General features: G+C 38.0%; 1 protein-coding gene across 2 annotated transcripts in view; it reads left to right on the forward strand.

The window, feature by feature from the left end:
• DENND5B (DENN domain containing 5B) overlaps positions 1-27,439 on the forward strand; it is a gene marked incomplete at both ends in the record, with an annotated part of 215,274 nt that overhangs the window by 142,571 nt on the left and 45,264 nt on the right. For both annotated transcript variants that reach the window (XM_079716014.1, XM_079716015.1), the window contains 4 exons: positions 7,576-7,763; positions 12,971-13,507; positions 16,180-16,411; positions 20,786-20,936. In XM_079716014.1, the coding sequence (XP_079572140.1) occupies positions 7,576-7,763; positions 12,971-13,507; positions 16,180-16,411; positions 20,786-20,936 (1,108 nt within the window). The remainder of the gene's footprint in view (positions 1-7,575; positions 7,764-12,970; positions 13,508-16,179; positions 16,412-20,785; positions 20,937-27,439) is intronic.

The raw sequence follows: 27,439 nt of genomic DNA on the forward strand, positions 1-27,439 counted from the left end.
TCTGGTGGGTTTTTATCTTGCTCCTTCTCCTGCTGTGTGTTTTTCTGTCTTCTCATTTTGCTTATGTTACTGTGTTTGGGGTCTCCTTTTTGCAGGCTGCAGGTTCGTAGTTCCCGTTGTTTTTGGTGTCTGTCCCCAGTGGCTAAGGTTGGTTTAGTGGGTTGTGTAGGCTTCCTGGTGGAGGGGATTAGTGCCTGTGTTCTGGTGGATGAGGCTGGATCTTGTCTTTCTGGTGGGCAGGTCCACGTCTGGTGGTGTGTTTTGGGGTGTCTGCGGACTTTTTATGATTTTAGGCCGCCTCTCTGCTAATGGGTGGCGTTGTGTTCCTGTCTTGCTAGTTGTTTGGCATAGGGTGTCCAGCACTGTAGCTTGCTGGTCGTTGAGTGAAGCTGGGTGCTGGTGTTGAGATGGAGATCTCTGGAAGATTTTCGCCGTTTGATATTATGTGGAGCTGGGAGGTCTCTTGTGGACCAGTGTCCTGAAGTTGGCTCTCCCACCTCAGAGGCACAGCACTGACTCCTGGCTCCTCAATTTGGGATGATTTGTTGTCTATTCATGTATTCCACAGATGCAGGGTACATCAAGTTGATTGTGGAGCTTTAATCCGCTGCTTCTGAGGCTGCTGGGAGAGGTTTCCCTTTCTCTTCTTTGTTCTCACAGCTCCTGGGTCTCAGGTTTGGATTTGGCCCCGCCTCTGCGTGTAGGTCGCCGGAGGGCATCTGTTCTTCGCTCAGACAGGACAGGGTTAAAGGATCTGCCTCTTCGGGGACTCTGGCTCACTCAGGCCGGGCGGGAGGGAGGGGCACGGAGTGCGGGGCGAGCCTGCAGCGGCAGAGGTCAGCGTGACGTTGCACCAGCCCGAGGCGCGCCGTGCGTTCTCCCAGGGAAGCCGTCCCTGGATCCCGGGACCCCGGCAGTGGCGGGCCGCACAGGCTCCCGGAAGGGCGGTGTGGACAGTGACCTGCGCTCGCACACAGGCTTCTTGGTGGCGGCAGCAGCAGCCCCAGCGTCCCACGCCCGTCTCTGGGCTCCGTGCTTTCAGCCGCGACTCGCGCCCGTCTGTGGAGCCCCTTTAAGCAGCGCTCTTAATCCCCTCTCCTCGCGCACCAGGAAACCAAGAGGGAAGAAAATGTCTCTTGCCTCTTCGGCAGCTCCAGCGTTTTCCCGGACTCCCTCCCGGCTAGCTGTGGCACATTAGCCCCCTTCAGGCTGAGTTCTCGCCGCCAGCCCCAGTCCTCTCCCTGCGCTCTGACCGAAGCCCGAGCCTCAGCTTCCAGCGCCGCCCGCCCCGGCGGGCGAGCAGACAAGCCTCTCGGGCTGGTGAGTGCCGCTCGGCACCGATCCTCTGTGCGGGAATCTCTCCGCTTTGCCCTACCCAGGTATGTGGGGAGTTTCTTGCCTTTTGGGAGGTCTGAGGTCTTCTGCCAGCGTTCAGTAGGTGTTCTGTAGGAGTTGTTCCACGTGTAGCTGTATTTCTGGTGTATCCGTGGGGAGGAAGATGATCTCCGCGTCTTACTTACCCGGAATTCTCCTATTTTTATTTTTTAAAATTTATTTATTTTATTTATTTATTTTTAACTGCATTGGGTCTTCATTGCTACGCACGGGCTTTCTGTAGTTGCGGCGAGCGGGGGCTACTCTTCGTTGCGGTGCATGGGCTTCTCATTGTGGTGGCTTCTCTTGTTGCGGAGCACAGGCTCTAGGCACACGGGATTCAGTAGTTGTGGCTCACGGGCTCTAGAACGCAGGCTCAGTAGTTGTGGCGCACAGGCTTAGTTGCTACACAACATGTGGGATCTTCCCAGACCAGGGCTCGAACCTGTGTCCCCTGCATTGGCAGGCAGATTCTTAACCACTGTGCCACCAGGGAAGCCCCAACTTCCCTTATTTTTTTTTGGCAAATTCATAGTCATGTATTGGATGTTATATGACTATTTTATTTACCATTTGTAGATTAGTTTTGGAGTCCTAGTCTACAACACTGCCGTAAATAGAAATGTTTAAAAAAGATCACTGAACTAAAATTAAAATGAACAGATTGATTGTGACAGTTATTACAGAATGTAACAACTGCTAGGCATATTAATGTAACTATTAGTAATGTAAAATAGGAAAATAATCCATATCTTTTTTCTCTTTTACCATCAATTACCAATTATATTTAACCTACATTAAATAATTTAAGTACATTGTATGTGCATAAATACTTTGTTTTTGTTTTAACCTTCATTGAAACAATAAGATACTACTTTTCACATATCCTCATGAGTGTTAGAAAATTATATTTTTATGAATGTATAGATATATATATTTATAGGAAGCTATATTTTATTTAAAATTATGAATTAAACAAGACCTTTTAATTTAGAAAACAATTCTCAATGAATATATAGTTCATTGCCTATTTTGCAAGCCTATTTGACTTTGAAACATATGTATACTTTCTTAAAAAGTCATCTCATATCAAATAAATCCTTTTCAAGTCAGATTCAGATTATTTATTCTCATAGATCCATTTTGGGGGGATTCCACTTCCCACAGATTATTTCCATGTAGATTATATTCAGCAAGTTTTAAAAATTGTGGTAAGAAAAAAACCCCATAAATTTACCATCTTAACTATTGCTTAGTGAAAAGTTCAGTAGCATTAAGTATATTCACATTGTTGTACAACCAATCTCCAGAGCTTTTTTCATCTTGCAAAGCTGAAACTCTATACCCATTAAACAATAACTCTGCATTTTGCACTCCTCTTAGCCCCTTCCTGACAACCACCATTCTTCATTTGTTTCTATGAATTGACTACTTTAGATACCTCATGTAAGTGGAATTATACAATATTTGTTTTTCTTTGACTGGCTTATTTCACTTAGCATAATGTTCTTAAGGTTCATCCACGTTGTAGCATATGTCAGGATTTCCTCCCTTTTTTTTAAGGCTGAATAACTTTCCATTGTACGTATATACCACATTTTGTTTATCCATTCATCCATTGATGGATGCCTGGATAGTTTCCACCTTTTGCCTACTGCGAATAATGGTACTATAAACATAGATGTACAAATATATCTTCAGCACTCTGCTTTCAGTTCTTTTGGGCATATACCCAGCAGTGGAGTTTCAGCAGGTTTTTAGTACTTAGCTGCTTCCTGCTGCTGCCAAACACACTTTGGTTTTCCGTGTTGATAATATAGATATACTTTTAATAGCTTCAGTATATTTCATTATATAACTGGCCATAAATCTAACCCTTTTGTTAGTTACTTAGGGTATTATAGTTTATTGTTATAAATGACACTTTATACATAAGCGTCCATGTACATATGTTTTTGTATATTTATGTGATAAATTACTAGAGTTGCTGGGTCAGGTGATCTGTATATTTTTAAAGCTTTTGATAGATTTGCCAGGTACAAAGCTCTAGCAATTTATGCTGCCTTTATAAGGCAATGTATGAGAATACCCTTTTCTCCACAGCTTTGCTGTGATTTTCTTTTTAATCTTTGTCAATCTGATTAAAGCAAAATGTAGCTCACTTTTCAGCCACCATCGAGGGTGATTTTTTTTATGTTCATTTGAATCTGTATTCTGCCTTTTGTGATATCTTTGTGAACTAGGAAGATAAGCTGAATTATGCATAGGTCCAAGCCCTCAAAGCCAGCCTGGCTCAGTTAGTAACCAGTCACTGCCTTGGGTTAGTAAATGTATAATCTTTCAGCTGCATCAGGATGTTCACCAGAGGTGTGCTGTACACCACCATCCTCACACCTCCACTGGCAGTGCTTCGCAATATGTAAACCCCAATAATCATTGCCTTTTCATGGGGCATTGCACCACCAGCCAGCGCTGGACCTGCTCTGTGTCACTCAGCCATCTCCTCAGCCTGCAACATGGGTCCTGTGCCCCCAACCTCAGCTCCAGCCCCAGACTGCTGGACTGTCCCCACGGGGCTGACCTTATTCTCCACAGTGATGCTGGTGGACAGGGGCCGAGACCGGGGGATGAGACAGCGGAGGCCAGGCCATCTCAGAGTCTGTGCCTGTGCCACCGCTAGGCAAATTTTTGGCAGTATGTCTTATTGTATAACATAGGCAAGTATAATGTCCAATAGTTTTATTTCATTTTACATGTCTTAGATGTTAACATATTAATTTCTTAGTACACATTTATTGATCACTCACTATGTCGTAGGTCCCGTACCAAGTGCTAGAAATTCTGAGATTAAAAATATAGTCATCGCTCTCCAGCAGGTGATGGTTAGCAGGGAAGAGCAGAGAGATACATGAATAGATAATTATAATTGAATTGCAATAGTTTTAGTGAGAGGAATAATTAGTGTGATGGAAATAGAGGTGGGGTACTGTGGAAGCATTTGAAAGGGACTCTAGTGACGATAAGAAGTATTCAGGGAATGCTTTCCAAAGGAACCATTGCCTAAGGAAAAAGTGGAACTTAGCCAGGTACTGCAAGGGGAAGAGACATTCTGGGCAGAGGGAAGGGGTGTGCAGAGGCACAGGGACCTGTGAAAATATTTCATGTTCAGTAAATGAATTTTAAGCAGATGATTTGACTGTATATGTGGTGGTAAGAAATGAGGCAGGAAAGGGCCAAATGATGAAGAGCCCCATATGCCATGCTGAGGCATGTCTTAAATGTGGAAACGTATCACACACTCATCACTTTGAGTATCAAAGGAAAAATAATTTTCCAAATTATTTAAAGTTTTAAAAACATGCTTAAAGAAGAAAACTACGTTTTATTTCTTGACTCAGTTAAAAAGAATTGTCTTGTTTCTGTTAAGTAACTGCATTATTAAAATGTGTATGGCATTTAAACCAATCTTGAGAAAGCAGAACTGGAAAAAAGAATAGACATAGAACACCCACAAGTTGGTGGAATTGTGGTGAAGGAAAAATAAACTATGTGTATCGGTCTTTCATGTCTACTAGAAGAGGGGAAAACATGTAATTTATTTTCACTTCCCAAGTGAAAGTTTACCATAATCAAAGCAAGAAAATAGCCCAAGATGCTGGTTTCCATTCCTTAAAGAATTTGTGTTTTCTTTGAGATTGAACATTTTCCATCAACAGCAAATAAAGTAGCCAAGCTGCTAGGGATTTGATATGACGGCTTAAAACCCTCTGCCTTTCAGGATAGGTCCAATCAGGAGACAGATTAAACCACACAGTAATTTAAATAGAGGAATGTAATAAGAAGAATTATTAAACTATAATAGGAAACTATAAAGACATGAAGAAAACTCTAAAGGGTACCCTAGGAAGGACAAACTTGGAAGGGGACCCACTTCCCAAGGCTGAGGTTCATATCTCAATGAAGAAAGTGTGGTGGCAGCTCACTGGATGGTGGAGGTCAGTGCATTGCCTGGGCCAGGGCTGATCCTCAGTCACCAGGCAAGCAGAAGACAAACCTCCCAGGTGCAAGTGAGCTGTGGCTGGTGAGCAGGCACACAAGTTGTCAGGGCGCCAGGTGGCTGGGAGATATGAGTGTGCCGTATCCGCATTAGGAGGGTCCAGTCACTGAGGCTGCCCACTCTGGGCGTGTGGCCGGGGAAGTGGGCCACCAGATGTCCTCACATATCCACACCAGTGATCAGCCATGCAGAAGGAGCAAGAACACACAAAACACTGCACCTTGCCCACTACACTCCAAAACCAGGGAAGAGAAGCGCTTCCTCCTGCAGTGTCTCTCCGCTGTCCTCTACTGGCAAAGTTTTCCGGTGTGTTCACTATATGAGAACATGCTTACAGTCCAGTCCATTTTCACAGACCACCTAAGGAGTGATTTTGAGCTCAGTAAATAGATCAATAGATAACTGGCACAGGATCTGACTGCTTAAAACCCTGAACCTTTCACCTGTGTCTGGCTTTTAATTGAGAAAGAAATTAAAAAGCCCCTGACACCCAGGAACTGATCTAGCTCTCAGCTCAGCCTCCCTGTCACTGTAGACTGATTGGATGCTCATAGCTGAGCCACGTTGTTCTGTAGAGCATAAACGGTCTCACGGGACCATCCACTCCAAGCAGGGTCACTGTGCAACCCACAAAATACCAAACACCCTCTTCCCTCAAGCTGCCTGGTATTTGTTTTTTAGAAGTATTCCTGTAAACAGGTTTTCACCTAAAATTTTATAATGAATCAAATAAGGAAAATTTTAAATACATGTAGGCTATGGGTAGCTGATGATTCATGACCAAAATCCCATTGTAGACTATTAAAGGTAGTCATTTACAGATTATAAAACAACACAAGAAAAAATTTTAATGGAAAACCTCCTGCTTTTGCGTGGTTGGGTGTTCTTTGAGTTTGATATGAACCAAGTAGCATCGGATCATTTCCCTTAACCTTTTTAAAAAGACTTCCCCAGAGTCTTACTCCCCCAGATTTTACTGTATTTGTGCACAATAAATTCTGTGAGAGAATTATTACAATTCCACAGTATCCATTCTGAAAACCAAACTTTTTTTGGTAACTCATTTATCGGCAAAATCAGATCTGAACCAAAGTGACCCTATTTAAGTTCTTTGAGTATACTGGGAGACTCATATAGTTTGCTGCAGAAACATTAATGTATTTGATTATAGGGCGCTGCCCTGGATATTTCAAGTATGTGTGGTATGCACAATATTACCTTTCTAAATTAAAAAAGAAAAAATCTGAATTCTGAAACACGTCTGCCTCTGAAGGTTTAAATAGGGATATAGACATATGTATGTATAGCATCAATGGCAGAGTGGTTTTAGAGGGCACTTTATTTGTAGCTATGTGAGTTGATGAATGTTAACTAAACTTATTGTGGTAATTTATTTTGCTGTTTATATATATATCAAATCATCATGTTGTACACCAAATGTTATATGTCAATTATATTTCAGTAAAACTGGGGGTGGGGTGAGAAGGCACTTTAATACTGTGGACAGTTTTTAGTTTTGATAACTAGTTCATGTAAACAAAACAACAAAAAAACCAACCTCTAATTTTCTGGTAGCTTTCACTTTGTCCCTAGATTTGAGTTGGAGGTTAATGTAGGAAGTGTGACTATGAATGCATATATCTGTTGATTTCTTGTACCCACAAAATGAAGGCTAAAATAAATATAATAAGGATAACTATAGGCTATAGCCATGATCATTTATACAAGAAAAACAGAGCCTCTGAATTGAGGATTACATAGATATACATGTATATAAAAAGTGATCAGTAGCAATATTCTTACACATTTTCAATGGGAGAAGTGCCAAGAGCAATTTTATTAGTTCTTATTTGCTTTGCATTTTGAGGGAATGTCAATTCACATACCAGTGTTTTCAGAAGCAAAGAGCTTAATGATGTTTCCCACCTACTCATACCCCCTTAAAACCATTCAGTGAAATCATTTAACTCTTTAATTACGGTGGAATAGAGCTGACCTCTTTTCTGCATGGTCATGAAGAAACATTTTACTTATTTATTAGCACACGAATTTTTTCTGGAAACTGATATTTTCAAGCTTAATGCAGTGATTATGTTTTGACTTGTAATCTTGCCCTCCATTTTTGTTGTTGCTGTTCTGTACAGATTATCAACGCCTGATGACCGTGGCGGAAGGCATCACTACACTTCTGTTCCCATTTCAGTGGCAGCATGTTTATGTGCCCATCCTCCCTGCTTCTCTGCTACATTTTCTTGATGCTCCTGTCCCTTATCTGATGGGCCTTCAGTCAAAAGAAGGAACTGACCGTTCTAAGCTAGAACTTCCTCAAGAGGTAAAAACTTACAGTCAACGATGAAGCACTTGCTGTTTGTTGATTTAGGTCAAGCCCACTTTTGTTAGATAACATTGTCTTTGTCTGAGCAGAGTCTCTGGCTATTCTGCATCTTCCAAGTAGGTCTAGGGCAGAGGCTCAGCCATAGAATGCAGATCCTGATTCCTGATGGTTATTATATGCCATAGTCATTAATTAAACAGGGATCAAAACAGGACAGTGGCAAATTTTCACAGCTGTAAATTTGTGAAGATGGAGCAGTGGTAGGATTATCTAGGAGCTTTATTATTTTAATAACATTTTATTTCTTTTTCCCTATTCCTGTTGTAAATTTTGTTTTTAAGTGGTACAGCCCAATTTTAACATCCTTTAAATTATTGTATTAATTGAGGTGAATTTGATTCTTGACCTCTATAAAATGAAAAGTAACATCTTTCAGCAAGCTAGGGATCATGGAAATATTAAATACTTTAGTAGTCTGTTTCAGACGTAAGGCCAGTTATCAGCTTTTTCTAAATGTTAGCTTAGCTCGCTGGTTGAGATAAAAATTCTAACCCTTAGCTTTTAGTCTACCTTAAGATAACTATGCTTTCTGTGTGTTATATTTTCAAATGTTGTTTCAGAAGAAAATAAACAGGAATTCTTGAAAGCATTTTGAATCTAATTTTTAGCTGTTGTTAATGGTACTCAGAATTGAAATGTAAAGGCTTTGAATTGAAATATTGATGAGAGTGCCATGGCCTATTAAAAAACATAAAATGGTTAATTACATTATATTATTCGCTATTTAATTAGCACCTTTCTTAATAAAATCTTTCATTCTGTGCTTCACTCTTATTTGTTCTTATTACCCATAGAGATTCTAATTTTAATAAATGAATTTAAAATAACACACTAAGCCACGGATGTTATACCCAGTAATGATTCCTGTAATCATCCACTGCTTACTTTATTCTAATGAATATTTCCCTACCAAAATTAACATTTTTGTTCAGGGGAAAATAGCTTGATTCAGATCATATAAAATACACATGCAAACTGTTTTGCTCTTTTTGAGCTTGTGCACATTCTCTGCTTCTCCCTCTCTCTTATACCTCTTTTTTCTAATACCTGAACTCTCATTTTCTCTTTTATTAAATTAATCTAAGTATCTTGTTGGTTCAAAGAAGTAAGTCCTTTAAATTTTTAAGGAAAAAGAAATAGACTAGCCAAATGCATTTTGTTTTAAAGACTTAAACAGTGACATGTTTTAGCTTCTTGTTGAGTATCTGGTCTCTTTGCATGTTAATTAAATGATATATTTTTAGACACATAAATATTATCTCTCCATTTTTGCATGAGTAATAATTGTTCAGAAATTTTAAATGCCACCTTGATGATATATTTGTTGTCAGGAAATCTTTCTGTCCCTATGCCTGTGTGTATCCTCTGACTCTAAAAATCAACAAACTTAAAAATTCTGAAAACTCTTACAGTAATGTCTGTGATTTTCTAATTTTTCATTCACTAAACCAGCACTATTTAATAAATATATATACTCATGTATTCATAGAGTAGAATAATAAGAAATAACCTGAATCAGCTGTGAAAATAGCACTGCTTCTGTATAGAAAGTATTCATTAGTGCATTACTGTTTTATAAGAAAAAGCTAATAGCATATCACTTTGCTCTGGTTTCATTTTACAATGAGATGAAATAATCTACTCCACAGAATTTGGAGGAGGAAGTGGGTATAAAAATAGTCATTTTAAAAAAGTGACTGGTATAAAAAAAAAAAAAAGTGACTGGTAATACCCTCCCTTGCCTTGAAAACTGTAAAATAAACTAATAGCTAAAAATAGTGAGAGGGCTTCTTAGAATAGTTGTGAAAATAAGTTTACGAAATGATTATTTTAAGAAGACATGATTTTAGTTGTTAGCTAACTAATGTAACTACATAGACTTATAATTAACTACCCACTCACTTGCCCCATGATTCCAAAATGATAGGCACAGGTAGCCATTTGTTATATTGTTTTGGTCGGGGGACGAGGGGAGAGTGATGGTGGAAGGATGTGGCACTGGGGATTAGTTGCATAGACTGTACCTCAGTTTCTACCATTCTTGCTCATCTTTACAGTGAACGGTAGACAAAAAAATCTAGGGAAAAACTGAAACAGCATTGCTTTGCTACTTTCTTTTTGTCATATCTTGCCCTAAAATTTTATGGAAATGTTAAATGTGCCCCTCTGGCTTACCCTTATACCAGCTTAACTTTAGCTGTTGAGAAACCAGGACTCTTACCAAGCATGAAGAGGGCTGCCCTGGACTCACATTCCTGGATACTTCTTCCTCTTGCCTATATTCTTAAGGTTACACAAAATAACAATGTCCTTAAGCCTTATTCATTCATTCATCAAACAGTTGTATCATACACTACTAGTGTACAATATACTGGGAGACATCTGGAGAAAAATGTCACCTTTAAGAGGTGGTTTCTGATTTCGAAAATAAGACATTTACAAATATCAATAACACAGGCTAAAAAAAAACGAATAAGAGGAATGAAAGAACTAAGAATATATACAGAGGAAATCAAGATGCCTTTAGGATAGGAACATGGGAAGCCTTCATGGCAGAAGAGATCATTAAGCTTCAAGTCTTTGTCCCCTACTTTTGAGGGAATGTTTGTTGTTTTTAATTGGAAGTAATTACATATGAAGGCTTCTGGGCAGTGTTAATCAGTAAAAATATAGAAATATTTATTTCTAGGGACTTCCCTCTTGGTCCAGTGGTTAAGACTCCGCACTCCCAATTCAGGGAGCCTGGGTTCAATCCCTGGTGGGGGAACTAGATCCCACATGCATGCCACAACTAAAAGCGCCTGCATGCCACAAGGAAGTTCCCGCACGAGGCAACGAGGATTCCGCGGGCCACAACTAAGACCCGGTGCAGCCAAATAAATAATTAAGTATTTTTTAAAAAAGAAATATTTAGTTCTAAAATATCATAAGATTGAGATGTTGAGTATATTTTTCATTCTTGAGTTCTTAAAATTTTTTTTTAATTTAATGGTATTAAAAGTGAGAAACTGACTTAGAATACTCTACTGTATGGAGTTCTTATCTGTTTTAGAAAAAAAGCTTTTTGGTTTTTCTTCAATAAATTTTTATAACACAAGTTTACATTCCCTGTTTCTACTTTGTAATAATCAAAGCCCCAGTTCAGGCCCCTGTAAGTCAGCATAGGAGGGTGAGAGAGACTCGCAGGAACATGAAGACAGGCCCGTAGCTGTGGTGCTGGAACATCCACCTTGCCGCACATTTTTGGCTCAGCAGTGATTACATGAGCATAACAAGCTTTAAAATTTCCCCAAATGTATCATTTTTCTCTTTTCACAGGGGAAGGAGAGGTATAGAAAAGGATAGCAGGAAGGCATTAATGAAGGATACAGTACAAAATGTAAGTGGTGAGAGGTTGCTGGTTAACATTTAGATTAGCAAGTTAGTGAATTTTGTCTTCCATTTTGAAAGATATTGAATCATCCATTTGAATTATGATGACCTAGTTTCTCCCTTTAAGCCTTACAATATATCCTACTTTCTAGAGACTGTAAAAACATATATAAAGATGTGGATTTAAATAAAGCTGTAATAGCACTACTGTCTTCACTAAGATGTGACTTCAGCTCTTACTTTATTTAGAGAAAATTATTGACATTGGAGATGAGGCATAATGGAGAAAAAAAAAATCCCTTAAGCTACCAGGCTGTTTGAGGGTGCGTACCTGGAACAGGTGTCAGGAAGTCACCTACCTTCTTGGGCCTCAGTTTCTTCATCTGCAGAATTAAAGGGTTGGATTCAAAGGTTATTTTAGGCTTGAAGGATCACTGTTGATTCTGTTTGGGATGGTGGAAAATCTTGAGTTTTTATCAATCTTAATTTGGAATTTTGCTATACTTCTTGCTCATCAGTATCTAACATGAAGAACAGGAATCAAACAAAAATAAGAGGGACTTACCTGGTGGCGCAGTGGTTAGGAATCTGCCTGCCATTGCAGGGGACACAGGTTCAAGCCCTAGTCCAGGAAGATCCCACATGCCGCAGTGCGGCTGGGCCTGTGAGCCTTGGCCGCTGAGCCTGCACGTCCGGAGGCTGTGCCCCGCAACGGGAGAGGCCACAACAGTGAGAGACCCGCGTACCGCACAAAAAAAAACAAAAAAAACCCATTTCCTCTTATTTCTGTCTCCTCTTTTCCTCAACTCAAAAATGTTCAAGTCAAGTCTGAGTTACCCAAGGATCAGTCACTTATCTTTCTCTAGGCACTTGGCCTCCACCGCTCTTTGCCTCCTGCTCTTTGTCCAGTGGCTTCTGAAATGGTATTACCATGTAAGAGGTTGAAGCTAATTTTAAATAAAGTGAAAATTTGTGGATTTTCTGTGGACTGGATTGCTCTTTGCCAGTTTCATTCCATTTTGGGGTACTACAGCTGCTAAATTTTAGCAGTTATTGTTAATTCTACATTATAAATGGTGTTAGAGCAGTGGAATGGCATAGAAAGTTCAAGCTCAGTAAGCATTTTATTTTACCCAGTGCCTAATTTGTAAGGTACTATGAGTCTGTGTGCTTTTACCTGTCTAAGGAAAGCCTATTCGATGCCATGTATTACAGAGTTATATCCAGATTATAATAAACTGATGAGACCCAGGGGAAATGATTCATATGTATTAAATATATACTTATACATTACCTGACATCGGGAAAAATGCTGACAACAGAGATTTATTTTTAAAGAATAAAATATTCTTAACTCTGAGAAGGTTAACATAAAAGGCAGTGCAACCTTTTCTTTATAATAGCTGATTTTGTTTATAATAGTTGACAATATTTTAGAACATAAAATTACTATAATACCTTTGTATTTTTAATTGATACTTTTAGCATTTTATTAAGTAAACGTTTTTTAAATTAATTTTTTAATTGAAGTATAGTTGATTTACAATGTTGTGTTAGTTTCTGCTGTACAGCAAAGTGAATCAGCCATACATATACATATATCCACTCTCTTCTAGACTCCATTTCCATATAGGTCATTACAGAGCACCGAATAGAGTTCCCTGTGCTATACAGCAGCTTCTTATTAGTTATCTTTTATATATAATAGTGTGTATATGTCAATCCCAATCTCCCAATTTAAAAAACCTTTGTATTTCTTTTTCCTCTTTCAGGCTAATTTGTGTTTTGTGGATATTGACAACCATTTTATTGAATTGCCTGAAGAATTTCCACAGTTCCCCAATAAAGTAGATTTTATCCAGGAGATCTCTGGAATTCTTCTTCAATTTGGGATCCCTCCTGAGGGCAGCCTACATTGTAGTGAGAGTGCCACCAAGCTAAAGAATCTGGTTCTGAAAGACTTGGTCAATGACAAGAAGAATGGCAACGTCTCTGCTAATAACATTAGCATGTATGAGTTACTGAAGGGCAACGAAACCATAGCCCGCCTCCAGGCTCTAGCCAAGCGGACTGGTGTGACCGTGGAAAAAATGGACCTCTCTGCCTCTTTGAGTGAAAAAGAAAAAGATGTAAAACTGCAGTGTGAAGAGGCAGAGCTGAGGGACTACCAGCTCAACGTACAGCTCCGAGAGGTCTTTGCTAACCGCTTTACACAGATGTTTGCAGATTACGAAGCGTTTGTGATTCAGACTGCCCAGGACATGGAATCTTGGCTGACCAACCGGGAACAGATGCAGAACTTTGACAAAGTAAAAAGAAGCAGAGTTTCCCTTTTTATGGTTCTTAGTGGGCTATACATTACTGATTTTGTTAACTTTTTTAAAATACAGATTTTTCCGCCTCTCCTTTCCCTTTAAGAACTCTTTTTTACCAGTATTTTATACTATATAAAGTAATTTCACTGGGAAGTATAAATCAACTAGCTCATTAAGCTGCTCATTGAATTATGTATTTAATTGCCTTTCACCTTATTTTTAACTTTTCTATACTTCGAAGATGTTTGAAATGAAACTTAAATTCCATGTTTTTCAAATCTGTTAATACTATCTCACCTTGTATGCATTTTATTTACTCATATTTTAGGATCAAGTCTAGTTAAATGAGGCCTATTCCTTTTCTAATAAATCCTCATTCTTATATTTTGTCTTCATCCTGCAATGAAGTCACAACTTGCCCATGTAAAGGTAACAGTTTACTTTGAGAAGGTAAATTTTTATCTCATCTTAGGATCAAAAGAGAGAAAAAGTGAGGTTTTATGAGAAAAATGAGTTTTTATGACTTTAACCCTCTGTTCCTAAGATTTTAGAAAGGGAAGACAGAAAACAACACTAACTTTTGATTGTCCTGCTGAAATTGAAGCTCCTTTCTAAGGTTTACTACAGAGTATTCTTCTGCTGGTTCTTCTGGACATATCCACCAAATTTTTTTTTCTTCCAGACAAAAGCACTTGGGGGTGTGCATTAACTCTTTCAGGTCACTAGGGTATATAGTTCAGTCCCTTGCCTCTGTGATTGCCAAGGCATGATATTGCTATTAGAATGAATTATGGCTTTTTGCTAAATAGTATCTTTGTATCATGAAAGACCGCTCAAAGGGGCTAATATGTTCTAAGAGGCTAATCTACAATCTTGGAGCATCTGACAGATAAGAATTAATAAAAAATTTTTGTAACGGGTGGTATAAAAGATTATTTTCTGATTTCATCAGATTTTTTTAGATGAGTTATATAAACCACATTTAACAGTTAATTTCTGATGCACTTTATGTTTGAGAAAACTTCTTTAATAAATTAAGAAGCTTTCACCTCTCCAAATGTATTCTTGCTCTTAGTTTCCATTCTCATTAAGCTTAACCATTTTTCCACATTTTTTCCTAGCCAGCTTGGAACTAATCTGTGTATACTCATGATTTATCCTTGGAGCAATTCAAATTCTTATCTAAATCGAGCACTGGTACTTTCTTCCTTCTTAATCTTTATGTAGCTTCAGACTATAAATGGAATTCTTTTTATATAACCCCTAGAGAAATGAAAGTTTCATGTTGGATTCCAGAAGGCTTGTAATCATCTCATTTTCACTAGGAAAATTTACAGGACTATCACATAGTAGTCCTGCAAGCCAAGTCTTTGCTGACTTAAGTGATGTAGCCCGCAAGGATCTGAATATCAAAAGCCAGACATTTGGTCCATTTAGGAAAGAAGGCTGTTTGCTCTATGAATATAAAATTGATATTTATCTGTAAAATATCTTTTGAAGAGGTGAACTATTTCTGGAGATGACTGTGAACCTTTCTTTGGTTATTTGGATTTGTGTAACTACATCTGAACTATGGAGGCACTTAAATTGAATAAGTGGATTTCTGTAAGGAAGTTTTTCAAAGGCATCCTGAATTTCAGAATTTATTTCCTAAATAAATATGCTAGGAGGAAGCTAGTGAGTATTAAGGAGAGTAACCTTAGGTCAGAACTTATCTTTCCACCTTTCCCCTTCTGGCTTTTGCCACATTGCACCTAATCAAAAGAATGAAAAGCAAAAGCAACCCCACAGCTGAAATAGTAATCCACTTCCAAATTTTACCTAGTGTCAAATTGTGGCTAGAATTCCTCTACACACATGGACCTGAAGGGCCAAAGGAAAAAATTGAACCCTTTGAATTAGAAACTGATTACAATTTACTGAACCATTCCATGCAAGCAGACAAGCTGGTAACAGGAACATGTAGCTGGTTGTACATGTTTTCCAAAGGCTTGGCTTGCTTTGGATGGTTTTTCAGGCAGTGCTTTTTTTAGTTGTTAAGGCCCAAACTATTCTTTCAGCACAGGTCTGGATGGAGTTTGATCTTTAACTAATACTCATCCATCAGTTTTTAACTGTGGGGGCCTAGGAAAACATCCCCCTGAACCAAAGATTTTACCCGTAAGCACAAATTCCACGTTGTTGGGTTTTTTAAGGTTATTGCTTATGTATATCTTATTATTGTATCAGTTAGTCACCTCGATGCCTTATGACTTGGAGGTATTTGGCACAGGCTAGGAATAGAGAGCAGAAGAAATTACAGCTCACTGGGGAAAGGGGTCAAATTTAATGGTAAGTGAAGAGAATGACTGACGATCATGTAGCAACTGATCCACCATCTTTCATTAATGATGCCCTTTTTTCTGCATAATGGTCATGAGGACCAGAACATAAATCAATTTTGAAAGGTGGGATCAGTGCTAAAGAACTAAGTGACCTAAATTCTATGACTTTAGAAGATTGGAAGAAAAAGTGGAGTTTTAAGGATTTTTAAATTTCAAGCATCAGTTTTGTGTATTATAAGATTGTGAAAAGGAATGATCTTAGCAACAGATAATTTTTGGATTTATCATGTAGTATTGAGATGGTCTCTTTGCACTAACAATTGCCTGATTATCTCATTACAGGCTTCCTTTCTGTCTGACCAGCCTGAACCTTACCTGCCATTTCTTTCACGCTTCATTGAAACACAGATGTTTGCCACCTTTATTGATAATAAAATTATGTCTCAGTGGGAAGAGAAAGATCCTTTGCTTCGAGTCTTTGACTCTCGGATTGAGAAGATAAGACTGTATAATGTAAGGGCACCCACCTTGAGGACATCTATATATCAGAAATGCAGCACTTTAAAAGAAGCAGGTACATTTGTTATGCCTTTTAAAATTAACTTAAAATCCATGATCATATCTTTTTACACATCTTTGGCCTTATAAACCACAGGATTAATTTTCAATTTTAGACTTCTTGGTTAACCCTTGTACTGTATCAAGAGATGCTTTCTATCGTTTTGTTTCCTTCTGTTTTGTGAGCTAATGTCTGTCCTGTTCCTGCTTGACATTCCTCTTCCCTCAGAAGATGAAAAACAATAACAAATTGAATGGAACATGACTGTAAGTTTGCTGTGAAACTGTTAATTTCTGTCTTGCTGCTTATTTTTGCCTTTTTGCTTCTTACCTATTCTCTCTTCATCCAAGGAAAGATAAGTATTAATTTAAAATAGTAAATTTGAGTTGCTGCCTAATTTACATAACTAAAACAGTATATTTACTTTAGTGGTGCCATTAATTAAAATAGCTTCATTTATTGAAATTAAATCTCTGGATTCTTGTATTCAAATTAGAGGTTCTCAACCCTGACATTAGTTTTTTTCTCTCAGAGAATTATGAGTCTTGGCCAATCTTGTCTGGCAGTGTGATATAGTCCATTAAATAAATAATCATATTAATAGTCAGTGTTTACTGAGTACATACTATGTGAGGGACATAATACCAGCTGTTTTACGTGCATTTTGACATTTGATCTTAATAATGAGAGGGTATAGACACACTTTATTGTCTGTTTTATTGCTGTCTCCATCTTACAGTTGAGAAAACTGAGAGGTTAAGTAACTTGCTGTGATTGCATAGCTTGTGGTTGGTAGAGCCCTGATTTGAACCAGAGTTTGACTGATTCTAGCCCCTGGAGTCTCACTACCACATTAGCTGTTCATTCAATAAATAAGCATGTAAAATGTACCAGTCCACACAATCTTATACATTTATACCTGGTTCCTAACTCTTTCTTTGCCAAATAAGCTGATATCTGTCACTTGAGTGCCCCTTCCTTTTATTTCTTCCCCTTCGTGTAGAAGTTATTTGAGAGCAAATTTTTTTTTTCTGGAGCCAAAAGGGTCAGCAAATGGGGATTTTCTTTGCTCTGCCTCTGTCGCTTGCCTTTCTCACTTTATTTTAAATAGATCAAAGTTACAGGAGTGGTGATGCTGTAGTTGTAACCTGTTTTAAGGAAAGAAGTATATAAATGATGTCTCTTGTGTAGCCTTAGAGGTTTCTGATGACTCGCTGAAACACCATTCTGTTGTATCCCACTTACGAGGATAGATCCTTGGAGCCCCTTTAGGAAGTGACAATTGTTTCTGTGTCTCTAGAAGCTGAGGGAGTGGAGTGAATGAAATTGTCTGTGCCTATTCAGAGAATAGTATGACTTTCAGTGCTTTAATAGCCATATAAATAGTATAATGCCTTGTTGAGCAAATTTTATTCCTCCCTTCCTGACAGAATTTTTTAAATGAAGTTAAGTGCTGATTGCTGTATTTGTGTGCTTCTAGAGAATCTTTTCAATTAAAATAGATTTTCTATCAGCCTCTCAGAGTTTTATACTCCTATCATTGCAGAAATTATATAAACTGTTGAAAATGTACCATTATAGCTTATATATGAAGTCCTTTTATTTTATGATGCTATTAAAAAAGCATTGACAAACAGACAATATGTACCCAAAACACTTCTTTACTGCTTTTATATTAAAAGAGTTTTAAGAACAACAACAACAAAAATGTACCATTACAGATTTAATATATATGAAAAAGAGATTAGGCTAAATTAGGAATAGTCTCCCAGGAGCTTAATTTATCAAAGACTTTCTTAAAAAGTAAAAGGAGGGCTTCCCTTGTGGCGCAGTGGTTAAGAATCCACCTGCCAATGCAGGGGACACGGGTTTGAACCCTGGTCCGGGAAGATCCCACATGTCGCGGAGCAACTAAGCCTGTGTGCCACAACTACTGAGCCTGCGCTCTAGAGCCTGAGAGCCACAACTACTGAAGCCCGCGTGCCTAGAGCCCGTGCTCCACAACAAGAGAAGCCACCGCAATGAGAAGCCCGCGCACCACAACGAAGAGTAGCCCCCACTCGCTGCAACTAGAGAAAGCCCGGGCGCAGCAACGAAGACCCAATGCAGCCAAAGATAAAAATAAAAATGAATAAATAAATTTATTTTTAAAAAAAGTAAAAGGAGGCAGTCAGCTGTAACTATGTCTGTCTCACAAATGGTGCAGTTATTTCTTTTATCAGGTAAAATTGTCTCCTCCCCACCCTCACCCACAACAGAAACTAGAGACTAGGATTTTTTTGTTGACATTGGATTTTATTGTGTATCCTGTTTTTTTTTTTTTTTTTGGCCTTTGTTGTTTTGCTTTTGCTTCTGTTTTGCCTCTAACTAAAAAGAATTTTGATTTGCAGGTGAACTCTTTAGGCAGAGGCTATCTGCTGCTGATATTGTGGCACCAGAACCTCATGATTTCTGTGCAGAAAGACACCAAGTTGCTAGTAACGCAGAGTTTTCTTATTCCTTACTGATCACAGAAAATGAGTTTTGGCACAAACCCTTGAAAGTCTAACAACAGCCCCATGATCTCTCAAAGCAGGCATTTAATAATTTCTGAATGTTCAGTATTCACTGATGATACAATCACTGAAGAGTAGCATTGCGTTATGCTCCCTATGGCAATCTTATAAACCCTAGAGTAATTCATTGTGAATCATGATTTTTGTTTTTACAGAGCTTCCTAACTAAAGGAGAATAACTCAATATCAGATGGATTTTTTTCTGTCATTTTAAATCCAATGGAAAAACTGAAGCTACTTTTCCTTTTTTCCTTTTGTGAGAACAGAAGCACTTTTTGGCAGAGATGGAATTCTGTAGTACTTCATGGAACATAAAATTGTCAGGGACTTCAGAGAATTCCATGCCATGAATCTAAGCATTGTTTCTCTAACCATCTGTTAATTGTGTTTTATAAATATTAGGAAGCATTAAGAGTATAGATACGGTTGTGGAGAGTCAGGGGGCATCATTGAAAATAAAATATCATTTCACATTGAAACATGACATCCTTTTGCCCAGCCTAGAACATATGGACTATGTTTCACGAGAAGTTACAAGTTACACATTAAAAATAAAATGAAATTCAAAAAGTTGTGGATAAATTCATCTGAGTTATAAAGAAGAATTAGGGAAGCTTAAAACAGATACCTAACATTTTGAAGTTTAGGGTAATAATGCCTTCTGCACACATGCCTTAATGCTGCGAATGCAAACAACTGGCTGGGAGGCATCAATCTCACATAAGATGGTCTTAAGCAGGTCCATTTGACAAGAGTGGAATGTGTCATGGACAGACCCCTCCCCATTCAAAACAGAAATTTTTCTAGAGTATATATGGGTAAGAACCAGCAATACTTAATCTGCTGGTATTGAATGGGGCAAAATAAACTGATTCTATGAAATATTTTTAAAAATACCTGTTTACTTCTCTCAAACCCCAAGATTGTTAGTTCCCATGGTGTGTGCTGTTTATCACACAACCACACTTACTGCTTGTTCTCCTTGCAGTAATCTCTAGGCAAGGGATGGAAGACCTAATCTTGCTTCACAAGTATGATATTTTTTCTGAAAATTCAGTTGATAAAGGCATTTAAGATCAGATTTTTTACCAGAGAAATAGTTCACTGTTTCCTGGGCCTTTGAAACATCTCTCAACTTTATGTGGTTTTAAAATAGAAATGTTGAGTAATTCCTATTTTTTAACTCTGGCCTATTTTATTCTTCAAAAGGCAGTTTCTTATCCCCTGGACATTTTCTAAATGCCTGCTTATTTTATTTTTCTCTGCATTATGCCTTTTGATCTAATAAACACTCCTAAATGACTCCTACTAATGAGAATGTGTTTCTAAAAGTGAGGTGATAAACTTTACACAGTTCCTTGTTTTTACAAATGGAGAAGCATGAATATTTAATGGCTCTTTGCACAAAGAAATAAAGTAACATAAGGCTACAATGCTTGCTTTTTTCTTCCCTTTACTTGTCTTTCAGCTCAAGGAAAATATTTTATTTGCCATCATTTTCTTTAATGTTGTACTTAGAACCATATTTTCATTAATAATATTGAATTTCCTACTTAAGGGAAACTGTTTCAATACTAAATTATAGATTTTTTTAACCCCGCTGCCCTGCTTTTGACAAATGCAGAAAACAGTATGAAAATTAATTATCTAGTATTTACTTAAAACTAACCTTTTTATACTTAACATTATACTGATTTCTGAAGAGCTTTTGTAAAAATCTATTTCAGACTATCAGAAAGGTTGAGTTTCTTGTCACTGCATGAATGGAGGAAGCATTATTTTTTAAGGTTTAGCCAATGAAATGTCTCTAATATGTTATGAATTTAATTTATAGCCCAGTCAATTGAGCAGCGACTGATGAAAATGGATCACACTGCAATCCACCCACATCTACTTGATATGAAAATTGGTCAAGGCAAATATGAGCAAGGGTTCTTTCCAAAGTTACAGTCTGATGTCTTGGCAACAGGACCAGCTAATAACAAGTAAGCATGTTCTTCACTTGAGTAGTTGGTTGAAGGAGTGAATGAAGGGCACAATGCTCTAATGGGGAATGCTTAACTATTAAACATTTTATCAATCATTACTTTTTCAAAGACCAAATTAATCTGTTTGAAATATGAATTGACACTCAATGAGTATTTGACTTTTAATTCCATCATGTAAGAAAATCCAAAGACTAGATATTTTTCTCTTGTTGAAGTAATGTGCACTTGAGAATAATTTCATTTTAAATGACTGTGTTTTAAATATAATGCTAATACTGTCTAAGGGAATTAGAAAAGTTATGCCTTCACTGTCTGTATTAGTTTCCAAGGACTGCTGTAACAAAGTACTACAAACTTGGTGGCTTAAAACGAGAGAAATTTATTCTTTCATAGTTCTGGAAGCTAGAAGTCCAAAATCAAGGTATTGGCAGCACCATGCTGCCTCCAAGGCCTGTAGGAAAGGACCCTTCCTTGCCCCTTCCCACTTCTGGTAGCCCCAGGCATTGTTTGGCTTACAGGAGCATAACTCAGTCTCTGCCTCCTCTTCCCATGGCTACCATCCCTCTGTGTCTGCTCTCCTCTTGTAAGGACACCAGTTATGTTGGATTAGGGCCCACCCTAAATGCCCTCATCTTAACTTGATTACATGTGCAAAGATCCTCTTTCCAAATAAGGTGACATCCACAGGTGTTGGGATTAAGACTTCTCTTCTGACTGCACTAAGTACATTAGCTCATTGATCCTTATTACAAGCATATCCCTACATATAAAGCCTATATTGCTTTACCCATTTTATGATTGAGGCTCAGAGACAGTCAACAACTTGCTTCAAGATCACATAGTAGGAAGTGGTGAAACTAGGATTCAAACCTAGGTCTGCTGATTCAGGGGCCCAAGCACTTAACCATTGTATTAGATATACTGCCTGGCTCTGTTACTCTAATATAAAGGTGACGTGTGCCTTTTGTTACTTCTGGAGTTGGATGTTTTGCTTTGGTAGCCCCCAAGAAATTTTGAATAGCCTAAAATATTGAACGTAAGGGAGTTTAGCAACAGCCTGTCATACCAGCCTAATGGTCTTTCAGAATGAAAGAGCCCTCAGATGCCTCACTTCTACCTCACACTGGGCTCTGTTAAGAGGGGTGGACCCAAAAGAAGATAGGATAATAATTTGGGAAGCAAGATACATTCTCAGGCGCCATCTTGCCTCATGAAGAAAAGATTGAGATCAAATAGCCTAACCCCGAAGTAGTGTCATCGTTATATGTTGGTAAGAGTACATTTTTGGGTTAATGGCAGGGTTAGGATTAGAACCCAGGTCTCCTTATTCCATGTTCATGGTGTCTCATTCATAAGAACTGTGGAAAGTTCTGGAAAATCTTCAGTACCAGCATTCTTCTACATATTTGGAAAAGGATCACTATGCAGTAAAGTGAAAGAATTGTGGATTTTTCTTTTTTTTTTTTTTTTTTTTGCTGTACGTGGGCCTCTCACTGTTGTGGCCTCTCCCATTGCGGAGCACAGGCTCCGGACGCCAGGCTCAACGGCCATGGCTCACGGGCCCAACCGCTCCGCGGCATGTGGGATCTTCCCAGACCGGGGCATGAACCCGTGTCCCCTGCATCGGCAGGCGGACTCTCAACCACTGCGCCACCAGGGAAGCCCAAGAATTGTGGATTTTTAAAAAACTTTATTTGATTGAACTCTTTTACTTAAATAGGTTGTTTGAACTTTAATGAAGACAGTAAAGGAGGATGATTCACTAGAAAGGTGGCCCCTCCTGTAGAAACGCAGCGTTTATGATAAAGTCTTGGGTAGGAAGGCTGTAGAGAGAATTTAATATGCTGCTTACAAGATGGAAGTAAATAGCTAATGACTGAAAATTTTACCTTACTTACCTTAGTTAATTTACAGGGTTTCACCTTCTAGTGAAGAGCTATCCCTGCTTTTTTTTTTTTTTTTTTTTTTTTTTGCGGGACACGGGCCTCTCACTGTTGTGGCCTCTCCCGTTGCAGAGCACAGGCTCCGGACGCGCAGGCTCAGCGGCCATGGCTCACGGGTCTAGCCGCTCTGCAGCATGTGGGATCTTCCCGTACCGGGGCACGAACCCGCGTCCCCTGCATCGGCAGGCAGACTCCCAACCACTGTGCCACCAGGGGAGCCCCTATCCCTGCTTTTATAAACACTGAACTTAAAATGTGCTAAGAGATGTTGACCATTATGAGGATTCAGACTTTACAGATGATTGTACTAGATACAATGTTCTGTTTTTCAGAAGTGAATGACTAGTCATCAGTTTATTCATTTTTTTCTTATGTTTATAAATTATCCTAATTTTTTGAATCAATTTGATATGAGTAGACTATTAATTTAAATGATTTTTATTTCCTTTTGATAGCATTAGAGTGCTCATTCATTCATTTGGCAAATATTTATGGAACCCCCTACTATATGTGAGACACTGTCCTGTTCATTGGGAGTTCAGCAATGAACAAAATAACAAAAATCCCTGCTTTCAACATGAGGGCGCAAACAAAAAAATTTAATATGTAAAATAAGTAACCTGTCAGAAAGCGATAAGGTTTGTGAAGAAAAATAAAGGCAGGGAAAGGAAGTAAGGAGTGCTTAGAAGGGAAGATTTCAATTTTCAAATGCCATATTTTATTGCTTTTAATCTTATATATAATCTCCCCATTTCCACACAGAGCCCCAAGCATTACATTTTCAGCTAGATTGTAGTCTGAAAGAGAATAGATGTCAGAACTAATTACAGGGTAAAGGGATTTATAACCGTGCCTGTACAAATGGTTGATCAGCTGTAAGAATTTCATACACTACTTACAAAGCAAAAGCAAATAAACAGTCTTCAGTATTTCAGCAAATGTGGTCATCTTTGGTAAAATTATGCTTAGAAATGAGGTTTAATAATGCAAAGAATAAATTAATTACTTAACAAGACCAGGAATTGTGGACTTCATAGTAATTTTCTTAAGTAGATGCTCATTTCCCTGTTTTGAAAATAAAATTAAACTGGGCATTTTGTCTCACAGAGTGAGATGCTAGTTATATCCTGTAAATTAATATTTATCCTTACCTTCTGTGCTTTTCCACCTTGCCTGCCAGGAGAAATGTTCATCCATGTGTATTCTGCTTCCTTTATTCATTATATAAGTTTATTAGCTGGTGTTTATAATCTATTTCATATTTTTACTATTTATTTGAACCACCTTGCCCAGTAACCCTAATTTTTTAAATCCCTGAACAAATTTTACTATCTTACACTGACTGTTTTTTGCTACAAGGCTGTTTCCAAGGCCTCCAGGTCTTTGTACATTGTATTACTTATATTTTACTCTTCCTCTTTATTTATTATATAAGTTCATCAGCTGGTATTTATATTTTGCTTCAGAGCTGTTAAAAAAATATTCATGACACTTCTTGAAGATGGGAAGACAGACTTTATTCAAGGTGGAGGGGCACCTTTATTCAAGGTGTAGGGACCACCACAATGGGGTCTTGCAGTGGAGAGGGAGATTAGAGGCTTCTCTAAATACTGCATGGACAAGTGGGAATTTATCACCAAGGAGCAGAGTGGAGGTCAGCGGATAAGAAATTAGTAAGAGGAAACATCATGGGTATGGGGGATTCTGACTAAACTGACCTAACAGGATTCTTGTGGAAGGCAGGCTTAGGTGATTAAACATCACCTGGGGGATGGTGGAGAATTCAGAACCTGATCAGATATCCAGAATGATCATGTAATGAGAGGGGAGATGGTTTCTGCTAAACTGACTTAGCTAGGTTCTTGCTAAAACTGAATTTTACAAAGAAATGCACAAATGGGCTTAGGAAAGGTTAGGAGTCTAAAGTTTGGTGAAGCAGAGAATCTTTGTCAGTGTCTTGATATGCTTTTTTTCTGGATCTTCCTTTTCAGTCACCCAATTCTCTTTGTATCCTTTTTACAGTCTTTTATTGATCTTTTGCTTTAGGGACACTTCCAAGGATTCTATTTCAAAGATCTGTCACTAGATCTTAGTACCTTTTTTTTTACCGCTATAAACCTATTCTTTAAAAAAAAAAACTACAACAAAACAACACAAAAAAACAACACAACAACAAAAAACATTTTAAGAGGGGTTACCTTCCTTTGCTACCATTTTTATAATAATTATTCAGTGTTCCCCTAAATAGCAGACTGAAACGAGATGATTCGTCAGTTTGAAACCAAAGCCATGCATAAGTTATTTAAAAAGCAACAAAAGAAGCAGCATTCTCATTTTAAGCTTTTTGTAAATTGGATACTTCATTAATAAGAAAATTTTAAGTTGTGAATTGTCAGTAATGCAATATGACTTCCCCTGAATGGCAAAAATATAAATTCATTTCTTAACTTGTGTATAGCTCTGTGCTGTCAGGGATATACTCAAGAGTAAATATTTCTAGAATAGTACAATGAATACAGTCATGGGGATGATAAGTCAAGACCTGAGAAATCTTTTTAAATAGTTTGATATATGAAGAAAACATAGGCAGAACACTCTTTGACATAAATAGTAGCAAAATTTTTTGGATCTGTCTCCTAAAGCAAAGGAAATAAAAGCAAAAATAAACAAATAAGACCTAATTAAACTTAAAAACTTTTGCATGGCAAAGAAAACCATCAACAAAACCAAAAGACAACCTACTGAATGGGAGAAAATATTTGCAAATGATATGACCAATAAGGAATTAATATCCAACACAAATAAACAGCTCATACAACTCAACATCAAAAAAACAAACAACCCAATTAAAAAATGGGGGCTTCCCTGGTGGCACAGTGGTTGAAAGTCTGCCTGCCGATGCAGGGGACACAGTTTCGTGCCCCGGTCCGGGAAGATCCCACATGCCGCGGAGCGGCTGGGCCCGTGAGGCATGGCTGCTGAGCCTGCACGTCCGGAGCCTGTGCTCCGCAACGGGAGAAGCCACAACAGTGAGAGGCCCGTGTAATGCAAAAAAAAAAAAAAAAAAAAAATGGGCAGAAGACCTGAATAGACATTTTTCCAAAGAAGACATACACAGATGGCCAACAGGCACAAGAAAGATGCTCAACATCATTAATCATCAAAGAAGTGCAAATTAAAACCAGAGAAGTATCAGTTCACACCTGTCAAAATGGCTGTTATCAAGAGGACCACAAATAACAAATGTTGGTGAGGATGTGGAGAAAATGGAACCCTCGAATACTATTGGTGGGAACGTAATCAGTGAGGTCACTAAGGAAAACAGTATGGAGGTTTCTTAAAAAACTAAAAATAGAACTATTTTATAGTTCTATTGCTATATTTTATAGCATTTCCACTTCTGGGTATTTACCTGAAAAAAACAGAAAACACTAATTCGAAAAGATACATGCACCCCAGTTTATTTATTTTTGTTTGCATTGGGTCTTAGTTGTGGCATGCGGCACCTTTCCTTGTGGCGTGCGTGCTTCTCTCTAGTTGTGGCGCACCACTATAAAAATAAATAAATGTTCATAGCAGCATTATTTATAAATTGCCAAGATATGAAAGCAACTTAAGTGTCCATCAACAGATGAATGGATACAGAAGATGTGATGTGTGTGTGTGTGTGTGTGTGTGTGTATATATACACACACACACATACATATATACACACAATGGAATATTACTCAGCCATAAAAAGGAATGAAAACTTGGAATTTGCAACAACATGGATGGACATGGAGGGTATTATGCTATCACTTATATGTGGAATCTAAAAACTAAAACAAATTAGTGAACATAACAGAACAGAAACAGATTCACAGATACAGAGAACAAACTAGTGGTTACCAGTGGGGATAGTGAAGCGGGGAGGGACAAGATAGGAGGAGGGAATTAAGAAGTACAAACTACTATGCACAAAATAAATATGCTACAAGGATAATACTGTACAACACAGGAAATGTAGCCAATATTTTATAATAACTGTAAATGGAATATAACCTTTAAAAATTGTGACTCATTTTGGGACTTCCCTGGTGGTCCAGTGGCTAAGAATCTGCCTTCCAATGCAGGGGACACTGGTTCGATCCCTGGTCGGGGAACTAAGATCCTACATGCTGCAGGGCAACTAAGCCTGCATGCCACAATGAAAGGTCCCGCATGCCACAGCTAAGACTCGATGCAAACAAAACTAAATAAATAAAATATTTTAACTAAAAAAAATAATAAAAATTGTGAATTACTTGTGAAAAATTGTGAATCACTTGTTGTATACCTGAAACTTGTATAATATTGTATATCAACTATACCTCAATAAAAAATTAATTGTAAATAAAAATAAAACCACCTATAATGCCATCACCATGAGATGTTAACATTTGGTTTTATGACCTTCCATTGCGTGGATCCTGATATGTGTGCATGTCCATACTTATTTTGTTTTGTTTTTTTACAAAAGTAGAAAATGCTTACACAATGTTGTATCCTGCTTTTTCATTCATTATTGTATCATAA

Source organism: Hyperoodon ampullatus (assembly GCF_949752795.1).
Source record: "Hyperoodon ampullatus genome assembly, chromosome: 11".
NCBI lineage: Eukaryota > Metazoa > Chordata > Mammalia > Artiodactyla > Ziphiidae > Hyperoodon > Hyperoodon ampullatus.